A 14,451-nucleotide genomic window follows, 5' to 3' on the forward strand; every position below is an offset into this window, starting at 1 on the left:
ACAATAAATAACTCTCTCGAGCGCTGTGGAGAGATGGAAACTGCAGCTGAGAAATGATTTTGGGGAAAGGAAGACAGAAAAGCACAAGCAAACTATTACGGAAGTACAAATAGCCCTCTAAAGGATCGGCAAATGTACCAGTAAGTGTTTTGGGGGAGGAAATAAGTCTGAAATGGGATTATAGGGTGTATGCCTGTATGTGCAGAGGAATGTGTCTTATTAGAGTGCAGACTAAACTGAACGGCTGATTTATCGTAATGGTCCATCTTGAAATCAGCCCTTGGATTTCTTGCTGTGAGCTGCATAAATGTTTTGTGGCCGTTTTCTGCCTAGAATTGTGTTTTTCCACATACTAATCCAAGCCAGAATGCTAATGCTGTGTCAATTTATGTCCTTGCTGGTACAGGCTATGGAGTCTGGCTGTAGTCCCAGCAAGGGAGACTTCTCTTCAGAGAAAACCTGTTAACCATTTGGAGGGAGCGCATGTGAATAAGACGGAGTCATTAAAAAAGGCTCTGCTTCAGGTTGGTAATCGTGGACGTTTCCCTGCTGCCTCACGAGCTGTGCGTGAATCTGCGGTCGTGTGCTGACTACAGATAGCTTGCATTGGGCGTGGATCTGAGATATGTCCAGATATACAGGAAGAGATGTCTCAAAAGGGTGAAAAAGGAGTACAGGATGTATTAGATGAGAGCAGTGGGCTGGCTGGGTGCTCTGGTGAATACTGATGCTCCCTGCACGGCAGCTCTGGATCCAGCTGTGCCCTGTTCAGGCTCTGGGTGCCCACCTGGCAGCTGGGGTGTGTGGTTGCCTGTGCTCGCATGGGGAGCCAACAGCTCCAAACATTGGGGAGATCCCACTCATTTTGCCACGGGATGAAATGTGAGAGTGCATGAGGGGAACATAATTTGTGCATGTGTTTTCCCTCTAGAAACAGTGTAATGCTTACCAACAGAGAACATGAACAAACTTACCACTGTTCCAAAGATGGCCTACAGTTAATCTTATCTTTTAGGCCACTTGGTGTCTAGCCTGTGTTGGCTGCACTGAGACAAGAACAATGATCATAGTCTCCTAAAGATCCACTTTCTTTGCCTTTTATGCAAGGAACCTGTGCTGCTGCCAACAGGTGAGGTCATCTCACAAAGGGGGTTCAGATGTTGTGCAGACAAGTTGCCTGTATTTCATGAACTTCTCCAGTGGTGCCCTATTTAAGGCCTTGATCCTTTATTCAAAATTCCTACTGTGCAGAGTTTTACTGAATCTCTCTCTCAAGGGACCAATAGTCAACTGTAGGAACATTGGGCCTGGAAATGTTCTTTTCTCTGTGCCACACTGAATATATTCTAGGTTTGTGACCAAATTGTTAATTCTCCTCCTCCTTTGCAGGTTTAGTCTCTCAGCAGGGAACATCTTTGGTGATCTGCAAGATCATCTCTACTAGCAATGGATAACTTCACAAACGGGCAGCCGGGCCCGTGTCAGAGGAACAGGTTGATAGGAGTTCTGGAAACAGATGACAGTGTCCCAGAAGATAAACCTGCATCTAGTAAAAAGGAAGAAAGATCAGGGCTTGGAAAGAAAGGAGAGCCACGACCCCTGGAGACGCCGTATCAGAAGGAGAGCAGTGACTTTGCTCCTAGAGTCAAGATTAATCTGAACTATTGGCCAGGGCTCGTCAGCAAGTGAGTAACTGTTGGGTATTTGGGGTGGGATCCCTGTTGATCTCTGCTGGGAGGGAGCTCTGCACGAGTGAACCATTCTGGCCAGGGAGGGATGTAAACTACACCCCATGTGGTGGGACCGACTCTGGTCCTGCATCTATCTCAGGCTTCTCTTGTTTTGTGCCCTGGATGTGTTCCAGGGCTGCACATCAGACTGGATCTGGGAAGAGCTCCAGCTGATGGAAAGAGCAGCCACTTAAGAGAATTCTGGGAAATCTGTTTTTCCCGTGACTCAAAAATAAAATACTCGTTTTATCTGACAAACTTTTCCGCCCTCCCTCCTTTTCTACACTGTCCCACTAGAACTTATTACACACTTGTTGTCTGCTCTCTAGAGCTTCTTAACACTTAGAATTTCTTCCCTAGCCAAAAGGACCCCAACCGCTTTGACAGAGACAGGCTCTTCAGCGCAGTCTCAAGGGGCAGCCCCGAGGCACTGGATGGTTTACTCGAGTACTTAAGGAGGACCTCCAAATTTCTCACCAATTCCGAATACACAGGTAGATTCTTGTTCCATAAACAGGGTTAGCAGAGGCAGCACTTGTTCATGTAGGAGGGAAGCAGGGGAACCTGCTCATGTTGTTTTGCTTTCTCTAGCCCTCTGTCTATTCTTTCATTTTCCTCATGTCCATCTGAGGATGGAAAATGCCATTAATTACATCTATCCTAAGGCTTTTGCCTCTACTGCAGACTAAAAATACTAAGACGTCTAGAATTATTGTTGTATTTGGTCCTACTTTGGCAGTTAAGTTCTGTGCACACTAAACTGGGTAATACAGGTGTTTGTAAAGCACACGTACAACCTGTTGGATGTTCTTTTTCTACTAGATGCAAAGACTGGGAAGACTTGCTTAATGAAAGCCCTGTTGAACTTAAAAAATGGAAAGAATGACACAATCCCACTTTTGCTGGAGATAGACCAAAAGACACAGAATCCCCGGCCGCTCGTCAATGTCGCGTGCTCTGATTGTTACTACAGAGGTAAGGTTTATGTTCTGATGCAGTGCCAGAGCAGCCTCCTCCCCATTAGGAAGGAGAGATGTGCGGATACAAGGAAAAAGAGGAGAAGAGGAGCTTATGCTGCACTGCAGTCCCAGAGTTCTGGTGCAGTTAGTGACAGCCTGCCCACATTTCAGTTCTGATTTCTGATTCTGGTACTGTGTCCTCTTCAACCCTGAATTGTACACTTCACTTCTGCAACTTTGTTCTCAGTCTGTAAAACAGATAACCCTGGAATGTGAGAAGATTTGCTTGGGAAAGCTTAAAAACCCCTAGAAGTGAAAAAGAAATAGTATATCACTATTTCAGAATGAGTTTTGCTGGTTGGGTTATCCTTTTAACAGCAGGTATACAGCTTAGTCAAGTATGTTATGGTTGTCTCTATCTTCTCGTAGCTGCTTGGGATCTAGTGCCAGGCAGGGGTAACTACCTGGACTTGCATTGAATTTCTGACAGTCTCGGGGCTTCTGATCCCGTGTTTGCAACGTGCTTTTCCAATGAACATTGCTGAAAGTCATCAATTGCCACCCACCCTGCCCAGCACTGAGACTGCAGGATTGCTGTGCAGAACATGCAGCGACTGTTGAAACAGCACTTTGCTGAAGAGTCCCGTGCCTCTGATAGTGACACCGAGTGACAGATTTTGCTGTTTCCTTAGGCCAGACAGCACTCCACATCGCCATCGAGAAAAGGAGCCTAGATTTAGTGAAACTTCTAGTAGAGAATGGAGCTGATGTCCATGCCAGAGCCCATGGTGAATTCTTCAGGAAGAAGAAAGAAGGAATTTACTTTTATTTTGGTGAGTCCCTTCACTTTTTTTATTGCCTCACTGTATGCGATGCTGCTGGTTCTGAGTTGGGTTTGCCCCTCTGTGCATTGGTTGCCTTCTCTATTGTCCTGTAATCAACCTCTTGACTGACTTGAATGGCAGAATCCTTTCACAGGCAGTAGGCGCTTGCCACCATTTTTGGTTTTATGCATTTAATCCCACCTGAGGGGCTTCAGACAGACACAAATAATTGATTAGTTTAGCCATATCAGGAGTCTGGGAAAATGTTTCAGCTGTACACGGAAATAAGGAGTATTTATTTACTGTAAAACCCCCTCAGAATCTCAAGAGAGTGAGAAGGAACTTGTTTGGTGTTCCTCTGGTAAAACTGTTGGCTAAATATATTTTCCCAGAATTATTTTTTTTCTCCTTTAATTTTTCTCACCTGTTTCTGCTTCCACTCTAAGCACTATCTAAATCTCTTCAGGTGAACTTCCCCTCTCCTTGGCTGCTTGCACCAACCAGTTTGAGGTGGTGGAATATCTTCTAAACAATCCCCACCAGAAAGCCAGGATCCAGGAGCAGGATACGCAGGGCAACACCGTCCTCCATGCCCTGGTGATGATTGCAGATGACACTGTGGAGAACACCAAGTTTGTGAGCGCAACATACGTTGAGATCTTGAAGGCAGGTGTGAAGGTTGACCCAGCGTGCAAACTGGAGGAGATAGTGAATTATGATGGATTGAATCCTCTGCAGCTTGCTGCCAAGACGGGCAAAGTGGAGGTACAGACAACTAAGGGGAATCCTTGGGGTTACTGAGAAATGAGGAAGAGTGCAGCACACATCCTCGGCGCAGCAGTGGGGTTTGGTGCTTGGGTTTGCACCCAGCCCGTGGTAATGCTGCTGATAGTGGCAGTGCCACAGGAGATGACACAGGAGATCTCCCCCAGGTCACTCCAGTTAGTGTCCTGCAGACTCTCAGCTGGATGCTGCTGCTCTCTGTCCCAGCCAAGACAGCTGGTCTGGACCAAAATGGGTTCTGCTCCTGGAAGAGCTGATACAAGGTGTAGTTAGATTGTCCTTTAGTCTGGCGTTTGAATATATCAAAGTGTATAACGCAGAAAGCAAGATGTCCTGTGTTTGACAGTGATTTGGGTATGCTTGTGTCATCCTCCACCTGCATTACATACACGTTTTTCTGCTGTGCATCCTGTTTCTTTTCAGATCTTCAAGCACATCATCCAAAGAGAGATCAAAGAGCCGATGTACAGGCACCTGTCACGCAAGTTCACTGAATGGACCTACGGACCTATCCACGTGTCTCTCTATGACTTGTCCTCTCTCGACAGCTTTGAGGAAAACTCTGTGCTGGAGATTCTGGCGTACAGCAGTGACACACCGGTGAGCGCCTCTGCTAAAAGTCAACAACACTTTTCTCTGCCTTTCTACAGTGCTGCTGTATAATTCTGCAAATGATTTCAAGTTAATGTGATATTTCACAGGATCATTTTTCTAGGAAAGAAATGTATGATGGAAGTGTTTGCATATTTTATTATTTATAGTCTGCTTGGTGTGCCTCTGATAATCTATAATATGAGAGAAATTTTGCATCTTTTGGTTGTCTGAAGCCTGGGTGTGTCCAAATGCCTTGAAGCCAAGCAGAAGTAACTTCTTACGGAATGGTTGATTTCTTTCATACTGAAAGGCCTGACCAAATAAACCCTTAGGGACACCCTATTCACTGTAGCCACTGGACTCCAACCCTGAAAAACTCAACCCTCTGGTGAATTTGCATTCCTGTTGACACATGGGTACGTTTTTGTTGTTTGTTTTTCCATAGAAACGGTACGAGATGGTGGTTTTGGAGCCACTGAACAAACTGCTTCAGCAAAAATGGGAAACGTTTGCTTCCAAGAGATTCTACTTCAGTTTTGTCTCGTACTTGTCATTCATGATCATTTTTACAGCTATTGCTTACTATCAACCCTTACGGGTGAAGGTATGTGCAATCTTTTTTCATCTGGAAGGGCCTGAATGAAGCTGAGTTTAGAAGGTGTGGGGTGGTTATCACCACTACCTCTGCCTGTCTTCAGTGGTTTGCGTTTTTTTATCTTGCAGCCTTCATTTCCAGTGGAGTTCACAGCTGGGGGCTTCCTCTGGGTCTCTGGACTGATCATTATCTTGCTAGGAGGCATTTATCTAATCTTTGCTCAGGTATGGGGAGTTCTCATCTGGTTTCATTGTAAGACTGAAAAAAGGCAACCAGCACTGACACAGAGGCAACAGATTCTGTTCTCCTGCCATCAGGATGTGCGTGAGGGGGTGACAGGAGCGAATGCTGCTCTGAGACAGTGTCAGTGCGATCTAGCAGTGACAGGAGCAGCACAGGCCAGGTTGCTGGGCAAGAGGAAGAATAGGCTCACACAGTAAATAATTATAAGAGGCTTCTGTGATTTATGGTACTAAAATGCATCCTTGGCATTTAGTGCAATCTATTAATAAAGACATAGGGCTGAGCCATGATTCAGCCCTTGTTTATCCTTGCCCTTTATAAGTAAGGCTTTTTTTAATCTTGGAAGGATAACTAGCTGAAATTTGGGATCTTGAAAATGAAAGCGTGAAGAGGAGCAAAGCTCTCCCCAGAGCGATAGGCTGTGCCGGGCAGGATTCACCCTCTCGCATGCCCTGTTGTTTTGATGAATGGCTACCGTTGATTTTTCTCTATTAGAGTCTGTACTTGCGGAGGAGACGCCAGTCGCTGAAGACTATGTGTTCTGACAGCTGCACTGAGATCTTGATGTATGTCTCTGGAGGGTTTTTGGCCAATGAAAGCACGGGTGAAATCAGTTCTCTGCTGTGTGCAGCTAAGTTGCCCTAACATTGCTAGAGAGATGGTGAGCAGGAAAGCGATTCTCTGCCACTGTCTGCTCTTCCCATCCCTTCCCTGCTTGCTTCTACCTGCTGCATCTTGTCCTAACCCTTTGTTGTGATGGACTTTTTTGGCTAGGGGCTGTTCTGGATTTTAGCTGAACATACTGAAGGTCAGACCCTTGATTATTTCACAGCTGAGAACACACACTTATTAGAAAAAGAGCTCAAGTTTTTAATTATACCGTCACTATGACTCAGATTTGGTTGAAAGGAAAGTAACCTCGCATGTGTGTGCATGTATGTGTGCATGTGTTCATAAGTGGTAAATTGTTTCCCATTTTCTATCAGTTATGTGAGTTACATCAAGCAATTCAGAGTTCAAACTGCGAGATTAATTAGTTCATAACAGAACTGCAACGATTTTTGTGTCTGCTTATAACGGGATTTGCTTATATAAACTATGTGTCTGATTAACTGCCACTTTATACACTCCATGTGGCCTCATAAAATGTGTTTGCTTTTCCCTGCAAAACAGATCGGATCTGCAAATGGGCCTTTTTGCTGAGGTAAGTCGCTGTGTGGCTCATTCTGCTTCTCTCCAGCTTCATCCAGGCTTTCTCCTTGCTGCTCTCAGCCGTCCTGTATGGCGCAAGTTCCGAAAACTACGTGGCGGTGATGGTGTTCTCCCTGCTCCTGGGCTGGGTCAACATGCTGTACTACACTCGGGGCTTTCAGCGCACTGGGATCTACAGCGTCATGATACAGAAGGTCAGTACTCAGAAAAAACTTTGCGTGAGAAGCTTTTGGGTGTGAGGAACTAATAGAAGTCCTGCAATTACTTTCCATAAATGGAATTGAGATACTGACTATGGAAGTAAAGAAATTGCAGGAGGAGATGAGATCAGTGTCAAGGAAGTACAGTTTGAGTATAGCGAGACAGCGGAAACTTACTTGTTTGTTGTAAAAACTCAAAACTTGCAGTCAAAACCAGTGGCCCCGGAACTGTTTGTTATGCTTGCATATGTTTCCCGGTCCATAAAGGAGTCTGGGACTATAAAGACAAGACAAACAGAGGTGAAATGAGGTGTCAGGGAAGAATCCTGATCACCACTTGTGTGAAACGCAATGGAGATGGAAAAGAAAGAGATGTGTGTGTTGAAACCATTTGGAAACAGCCATAGTGGGGAGCTGATGTGATATTTATTTGTTTCAAAGAACCTATTCATACAAATGTAACAACAAATAAGTTAATGTAGTACTCTCAGATTAAGTACCAGTGATGTTAATTACCTAAGGAAGTAATTTAACATGTATTAGTAGTTTCTTAAACTCGATAAAAGCATTTTCCAGCTTGCTTTTGGTATTGTTACTGGGGGTTAGTTTATGATGTGTGAGAACAGGAGATCATTCTGGTGATTTCATGTGAGATAAGGAATGACGCCTCCTCCTGATTTGTTTCAGACTATCCTGAGAGATCTGCTGCGTTTCCTCTTGGTTTATATCATCTTCCTCTTTGGCTTTGCTACAGGTAAGGTCTTACTTAGCATTATATTATAGGCTGGGCTGCAAGAAGTGAATTTTCTGAGAAGGATTCAATTTGGTTTTTCCTCATAGCTCTGGTTACGCTGATGGGGGATGCTCCTTCGGTCCCTCAGAACAAGTCTCTTGCTCAGGTGGAGAGCGCTGGGAGCCACGCTATGTACGGCGGGCTGCTTAGCGTCTCCCTGGAGCTCTTCAAGATCACCATTGGGATGGGCGACCTGGATTTCCAGGAACATGCCAGGTTCAGATACTTCGTCATGTTCCTGCTGCTTCTCTTTGTGATCCTCACTTACATTCTCCTGCTCAACATGCTGATTGCGCTCATGAGTGAGACTGTCACGAAAGTTTCTAAAGACAGCGAAAGCGTCTGGAAGCTGCAGGTGAGATGTGGTGCTGCTCAGCAGTTATGTTGTGGCCCAATCTCCCATAACATCAGAGATGACAGTGCTTGTCTTTGTCCTAAGCCTCAAGATATAAACTTCTCATTTATATAAATTTACCACTCTGGAGGTAAATCCTAACACCATTTTTAGAAGTATTTAAAACTCATACTGTTTGCATGGATACCAGCCAGTCCAGATCCATGTGCGTAAGTAACGTGAGAGCACAAGTAACTGCCTCGTACTATTAAGCTAAGCAGCACTTTGGGTTTGGGTTCAAAAGTGATTTTCTAAGTCCAATTAGTTGCTGATTGAGGAAGATTTAATCTAAAAGAGGGCCTGGGCTCTGTATCCCGTTTTTCTCTCTGACACAGACTTCTCTTTCAGAGGGCTATTGCTATTCTGGAAATAGAGAAGGCCTGGCTGTGGCGCCAAGGTGGGAAGAGGAGATCTGGCTGCTTCATGTCAGTGGGCCTCAATAAGAAAGATGAGAGATGGTGTTTCAGGTAAGGCAGAAGTGCCGTTACCCCGTACACTGTAGCCCAGTAACCGGTTCCTGTGATTCAGAAGCTGGTTACCCTGAACCGCCACAGGAAATTTCAGCACTGAATTAACGGAATGATTCAACCCCATGTTCCTGAGCACATGCGAACTGGTTGGTGATTGCAATGCTGGAAGTTTGAGAGCTGGTTGAGCTGCCAGCATTGTCACCAAGACATGATGTCACCAAAAGACATCCTGTTTAACCCGTATCTGTGTGAGTGGTTATGGTGACAGGGTGTCCACAATGATGTGCCCAGAGCAGGTAGAACCTTTCCCCACCCAGCAAACCCAACTGCAGGCAGCACTTCTGTTACTCCAGGGTGTTACGGTGCATGTATAGAAAATGGAATCTTGGAGCATCCTTTGCATTAAGTATATTCCCTGGGAGGAAATGGAGTATTTTAAAACAAACACAGACCAGCACACAGTATGTAGAGGGAGGAGATATTTACCTCGTGGAGCTTAGACTACAGAAGATCTTCACTCAAAGGAAAGCTCTGTAGGATGTTGTTACTACAGCCAAACCATCAGGATTGTGTTGGCAGGGTGAGCTGGATTGGGATGCTGCAGGACAATGAGATATGGACTGAAATCTGTGCTCTGTGCATCAGTGTCTGTTGTATATTGTCTCTCCAGAGTGGAGGAAATTAAATGGACGAATTGGGCAAAGGACATGGGAGTTCTTAAGGAAGACCCTGGAAACACCAGTGATTCAGAAATAAATCCAGAAGGTAAATTAAATAATGAAGAAAGGTCTTCAGTATCTGTTTAGCTTCCTGCTTAGCAGCTACTCTTGGCATGTTATTATGTCTTTGGTAACAGAAATTCTAGATAGGTCAGCTTGCTCATGGAATTGCTGAGAAAAGCAAGGGCTCTTCTTTGCTTTGACTCAGTAGCCCAAATACGTGGTGCTTTTTGTAGGGAAGGTACAACTTAGGCTTACTCACAAGTGTTAGAATCACAGGGCTTTTAGAGCTCAAATCAGAGCCCTAACACTGGCAACTTTGTCAGATTCTGCTTTAGATAATTGTTTGCTTCCCTCGTTACACCTGGGAAGCACGTCTGTGGAAAATGGAGAGCTGTTACTTTCTCTAGAAATAATTTGTTCAGCCTGGCAGAGTGTGGGCAGAAGATCCTGCAGATTTAAACACGGCTCTTGCTAGATGCCAGTTTTCTAGGACTGTGGAAGCTGCAACACTTAAGACACTATCTGGTATATGTTGGGTTTTCCCGAAACCTGCCCTCTTCTAAAAACTGGGTCCCTTTGGCAGCTTCCTGCTGACAAAGGGCTGCTGTTCTTATGTCTCCTGCTATAGAGACGAGATCATGGAAACGGATGCCACAGAAACAACCGAGATCAGCTGCTTCAGAGGAGCAGTCACTACTGCAGCCATCAGCAACCGAGATGATGCCTCTAGAGGGACAAACTAGAAACCTTTAGCAGGTTTTCTGGATCGCAACCTTGCTTCCATCTTCAAAGGAGTTGTGCTTCCCACAGCAGTTGGAAGAATTGAAGGCATTATCAGTATTCAAGTGCATTTCATTGAAGACTGTGGTTCAGCCTGTGGCTATAAATATTTTCGTGCACTTTAATCATTAATTTTCTTTCAAAAAACTATTTTTACTCAACTTTCTCTGCCTGACACTTTCTTATTACTATGTCTAAAAGTACAAGAGCAAGAACAAGATCACTGGGGCAGTGGGGAGTGGCGTTTGGGCCGGCAGTGCTTCTGAGCTGTGTAGAAATAATGCTGTTTGCCATAGGATGGAGTGCGCTATCTAAGAATGGGATGACTTATTCTTTTGTCCAAAGAGACTGCGCTGAAGCGCTTTGGAATAAAAAGCGTTGTAGAGGCATAAAAGGTTGCTAAGGATGGAGATGGCTTCTGTGCAAAACACTATTGGTGGGAGACACAAGTGGACAAATACGCAGTCTTCAGTCATCAAGAGCCACACCGAGTCTTTGTCTCGGTGCCTGCAGTGCTCGGTGTTCAGCACACAGCAGAATTCCCATTTTACAGTATTATAATGAAATAATTTGCACGATGTGCACATTTGCTTCAGAGTACAGAAGTGATGTGGATTTCCTGGACCTGTAACTTCACATGATGAATTTCTGAAACATCTATTTTTCACAGGTTGCTTTGTTTCTGTAGAAAAATGTGGCTTCTGAGAGACAGATGGGCAAAATGCTTTGTGTGGTTAACGTTTCCTGTCGGTCTATAAATTATTGCAAGGACCTCATTGCTTTTTGTCATGTACACGCTGCCTCAGTCAGGATGGGAAACATCCTTTAAACCCTGTAGAAAAGAGATAAAAATGAACTGTCTCACTTTCAGCCTATATTTAAAAATAACAACATGTATTTCTGCAAACTATCAATATAGCAAGTTTACTTAATAGAAAATGTTCATCTTTGGATGTATTTTCAGAGCTTCAGCCTCTCTCAAAAAGGAAGAGAAGTTGTGATCAGTGTGGACTCTAAGGCCTTATCAAACTCCTGGTTGTCGGTCACACAGCACTGTGCTCCCTGCCATGCAAGTTAGCTCTTGGTTTTCAAGATCTCCACATCTGAAGCTGTAACAGCTGATGTTGCATTAGATGCATCTTTCATAGAAGGAAAGGGCTACTGCTAACCCTGAAAAAGCTGCAGACTGCAAATGTCAGTGCCTTTCCTTCAGTAAGATGAACAATGCAACTCAAGATCCCTTCTCTCTCTTTTCTACTCTGAGCAAGTGAAGCTGAGGGCTTGTCTTTTAGAGACAACCCTCTTAATCCTGTCACTTACTGCATGCACATGACTGGCAGCAGAAACATTGCTTGTAAAACTGGTTCCCTGTCACTTCAGACAGGTTATTCCCCTGTGCTGGGCGATTCCCTCTGCAGCTTCATGGCATTGGGTCTCTGAACTGTAACTAACTTTTCTCACTCCACCTTCTGCTGTTTTCTTGCTTTGTGGAGCCTTCAGCTGCTTTTTCCATCTATGGCTTTGTCCTGAGTGTTCCCAAGATTTGGCAAGGTGCTCATATTGCACAAAAGGATCGTCTGCTGTACAGTAATCCATTGCTGTGCTTGGTGCTTTGCTGTGGTGGGGAAATGTTGAGATTCTCAAGAAATGCAGAATCTCGTCTGCCATCCCTGCCCGGAATCTTAATAAACAACAAAACCTTGCTTATTGGTAGTGGTTTTGATGGCTGTGGGCTGTGACAGCTTGCTTGCAATACAACCTGACTCTTAGGCCATTTCTTGAATCTGCTTCTCTTTAAATCCCTTTCTTAAGCTTATGGTGTCCGTGTATCTTTTGGTCTGCATGAAAAATGTTCTTAAACATCCAGTGCCCACCCTGAAACAGAACCTTGGTGCTCCTTGTGCTTCACAGTCACGCCACAGACCACCAGTCCTTGCCCTCTCAAGCTGATAGACGGGGACAGGCAGATGCAGCAAAGGGAAATGTCACGTTGCTTGGAAGATGTGGTAGTGCCGAGGCTGTTGTAGTGTTCTTTTATCTACGGAAAAAAGGAGATTTCTGAGGAGTTACAAGGACTCTGCAGTGGGATCTCTCCTATAGAGCGGCAGTGAATCAGCACTATTGAGGTTAATAGCAGTAATGTCTTTGGTTTTGCCATCGGAGCCACTTCTCGTTTTGGTTACGTTAGAAACAGGAAGGCTGTCGCGGGTCTATTTGTGGGGTGTCTGCAGTTCCTTGCAAGACGAAGGGCTTAGAAGCTGGTTCACAGCTTTGAAGTCCCAACAGGATTTTGAAATCCACTCTTTACAGATCATAATGTTTTGTCAGGAAACACCTCACACGAAATTATCGACGGATGAACTGCCCTCTCCCTTCTGCCTCTTGTGACGGGTAAAACCAGCTGCATGTGAATTTGTTCCTGTGCTTTGCGGGGCTCTCAGCTGAGAAAACAGAAACCTTTCCCAGACATTGGTGAAGGAATCGCTGCAGTTCTTCTTCTCTTTCTGCTCTGCACATATGAACCATGGAGCCTCTGAAGGCCCAGCCGTGCCGGAGGAAAAGGCACCAGCAGCTCATTGCTTTCCATGCCGGGCTGTGGGTGCTCAAACCCTCCCGTGAGGTTTGGTGGAAGTTTCTCCGTTCCTGGTGGGGCTGGCAGATGAATGCAGAGCTTCATGCTTCCAGACTCCTCCTCATCGCTCCCTGTGACCTCTACACAAGGCTCCATGTGCCTCTCATTGCACAGTGATCTATCTCACTGATTTTCTGTGTAATTTTTATTAAAAGAAATTCCATGTCTGGTTTATGTGGTTCCCAATTCCTCACATGGCCATTTTCCTCAGGGCTATAGGTGGAAGCAAGGCTTTTCTTGTTCCTCAAATGCTTTGCACGTTTAATTTTATCGTTGGTTTTTTTCCACACTCTTGTCTCTTTTCAAAGCGTGTTTTGAAGCTGAAGCCGGTATGAGGAGGTGTATCTGTGTCTTGGTTTATTCCTTCTCTCTTCATCTCTTTGTGACCCCACTTGCAACTGAGCATACTTTCCGTTGCCTCTGTAGCTAGCGGAGGGAGTCTTTGAAATGTGACAAGCAAAAGGGCTCAGACAAAGAACAGATGCTTTCTGTAAGTCTACATAAGCTGCAGGGAGCTATTTCTGAAGCGACGGATCTGGCAGGTTTCTCAGCTGGACTGTTCCTAGCTATCAGTTTATTCTTCTTTGCTGTATTTAAGAAATTTCATATGTTGCTCTGGGACTAAAAAGAAAATAAAATTGGGGGGGAGGGGGAGACACTTTAAAAGAAAACTGTTCCAATTTGCAACCTCCCATCTGCTTCAGCAGTTTGAAGAAAAGCGGGGTCCGACGGGACCAGACGAAGCCTCGGAAAGGTGTGACTGCGGCTGCTCTCTGGCTGGCACCGAACTGCTATTAAAATCCGAGTGCAAAGAGTTTTCTTCACGTCCCCTTTTGATGTAATATTTTCAGTTTGGACTCGTGAGATGTGCAGTGCTACAGCATTTCTGGATGGCTGTCAAATGCTGTTAAACAAGGGAGTCCTTAGAGGAAGAGAGTTGGAGGCAGCTAGAAAGTGTCTCTGTGATTTGTTGCACCCATTTCTGAGGATGCTTGAAAAACTTGCACTTTCTGGGCGAATAGAACCACATCTCTGGAACGGCTTTTCTCTCTCCCCACCCTTCCCAAAGGGTTTCCTATGCAGTTAACTCTTCTGCTTGCTCAGCATTTGCTACTTCAGCTCATTGAGCACTTGTAATAACACCACCCTGCATCCAAATAATACTCACTACACAGTTCTCTGATAGTATGAACTATGTGGGAGTAATTCTGTGTTAGTCTGGCCCAGACTAGAGTCAACAGTACAAAGGGTTGAGGGATCAATAAAAGCCAAAGAATTGTTGGTAGAGGGGAAAAGAGACAAGCAGAATCCTTTAACGTACCCTGGGCATCCTGCCATGAAATGTCACTTTCTGACACCAATAATACACAAAATAAAAGGGGAACACCAAGTGCTCTGTGTGTGTGTGAGGATGGTGGGGAAACTTCTTGCACTAAAAAATGACTGTGAGGAGCATCTGAGAGCTGATATCTCCCTTAAATCCCTGCTGTGAGTTCCCTCGAGTCGATCTGTGTGCACAT

General features: G+C 44.9%; 1 protein-coding gene across 2 annotated transcripts in view; it reads left to right on the forward strand.

Moving 5' to 3' along the window:
• Window positions 1–13,100, forward strand: part of LOC309447554 (transient receptor potential cation channel subfamily V member 2-like) — a 34,526-nt gene extending 21,426 nt beyond the window's left edge. Inside the window, exons 8-23 of one of the 2 annotated variants that reach the window (XM_082068301.1) lie at window positions 407–524; window positions 1,390–1,685; window positions 2,091–2,224; window positions 2,553–2,705; window positions 3,382–3,522; window positions 3,980–4,278; window positions 4,720–4,896; window positions 5,336–5,494; window positions 5,614–5,709; window positions 6,224–6,294; window positions 6,969–7,134; window positions 7,828–7,894; window positions 7,981–8,288; window positions 8,676–8,794; window positions 9,468–9,562; window positions 10,103–13,100. In XM_082068301.1, the coding sequence (XP_081924427.1) occupies window positions 1,447–1,685; window positions 2,091–2,224; window positions 2,553–2,705; window positions 3,382–3,522; window positions 3,980–4,278; window positions 4,720–4,896; window positions 5,336–5,494; window positions 5,614–5,709; window positions 6,224–6,294; window positions 6,969–7,134; window positions 7,828–7,894; window positions 7,981–8,288; window positions 8,676–8,794; window positions 9,468–9,562; window positions 10,103–10,113 (2,235 nt within the window). In that variant the 5' untranslated portion in view covers window positions 407–524; window positions 1,390–1,446 and the 3' untranslated portion in view covers window positions 10,114–13,100. The remainder of the gene's footprint in view (window positions 1–406; window positions 525–1,389; window positions 1,686–2,090; window positions 2,225–2,552; window positions 2,706–3,381; window positions 3,523–3,979; window positions 4,279–4,719; window positions 4,897–5,335; window positions 5,495–5,613; window positions 5,710–6,223; window positions 6,295–6,968; window positions 7,135–7,827; window positions 7,895–7,980; window positions 8,289–8,675; window positions 8,795–9,467; window positions 9,563–10,102) is intronic. The other variant, XM_082068300.1, reaches the window with a different exon arrangement.
• The last annotated feature ends 1,351 nt before the right edge of the window (window positions 13,101–14,451 follow it).

Source organism: Streptopelia decaocto (genome assembly GCF_964273445.1).
Source record: "Streptopelia decaocto genome assembly, chromosome: 18".
NCBI classification, from domain to species: Eukaryota; Metazoa; Chordata; class Aves; order Columbiformes; family Columbidae; genus Streptopelia; species Streptopelia decaocto.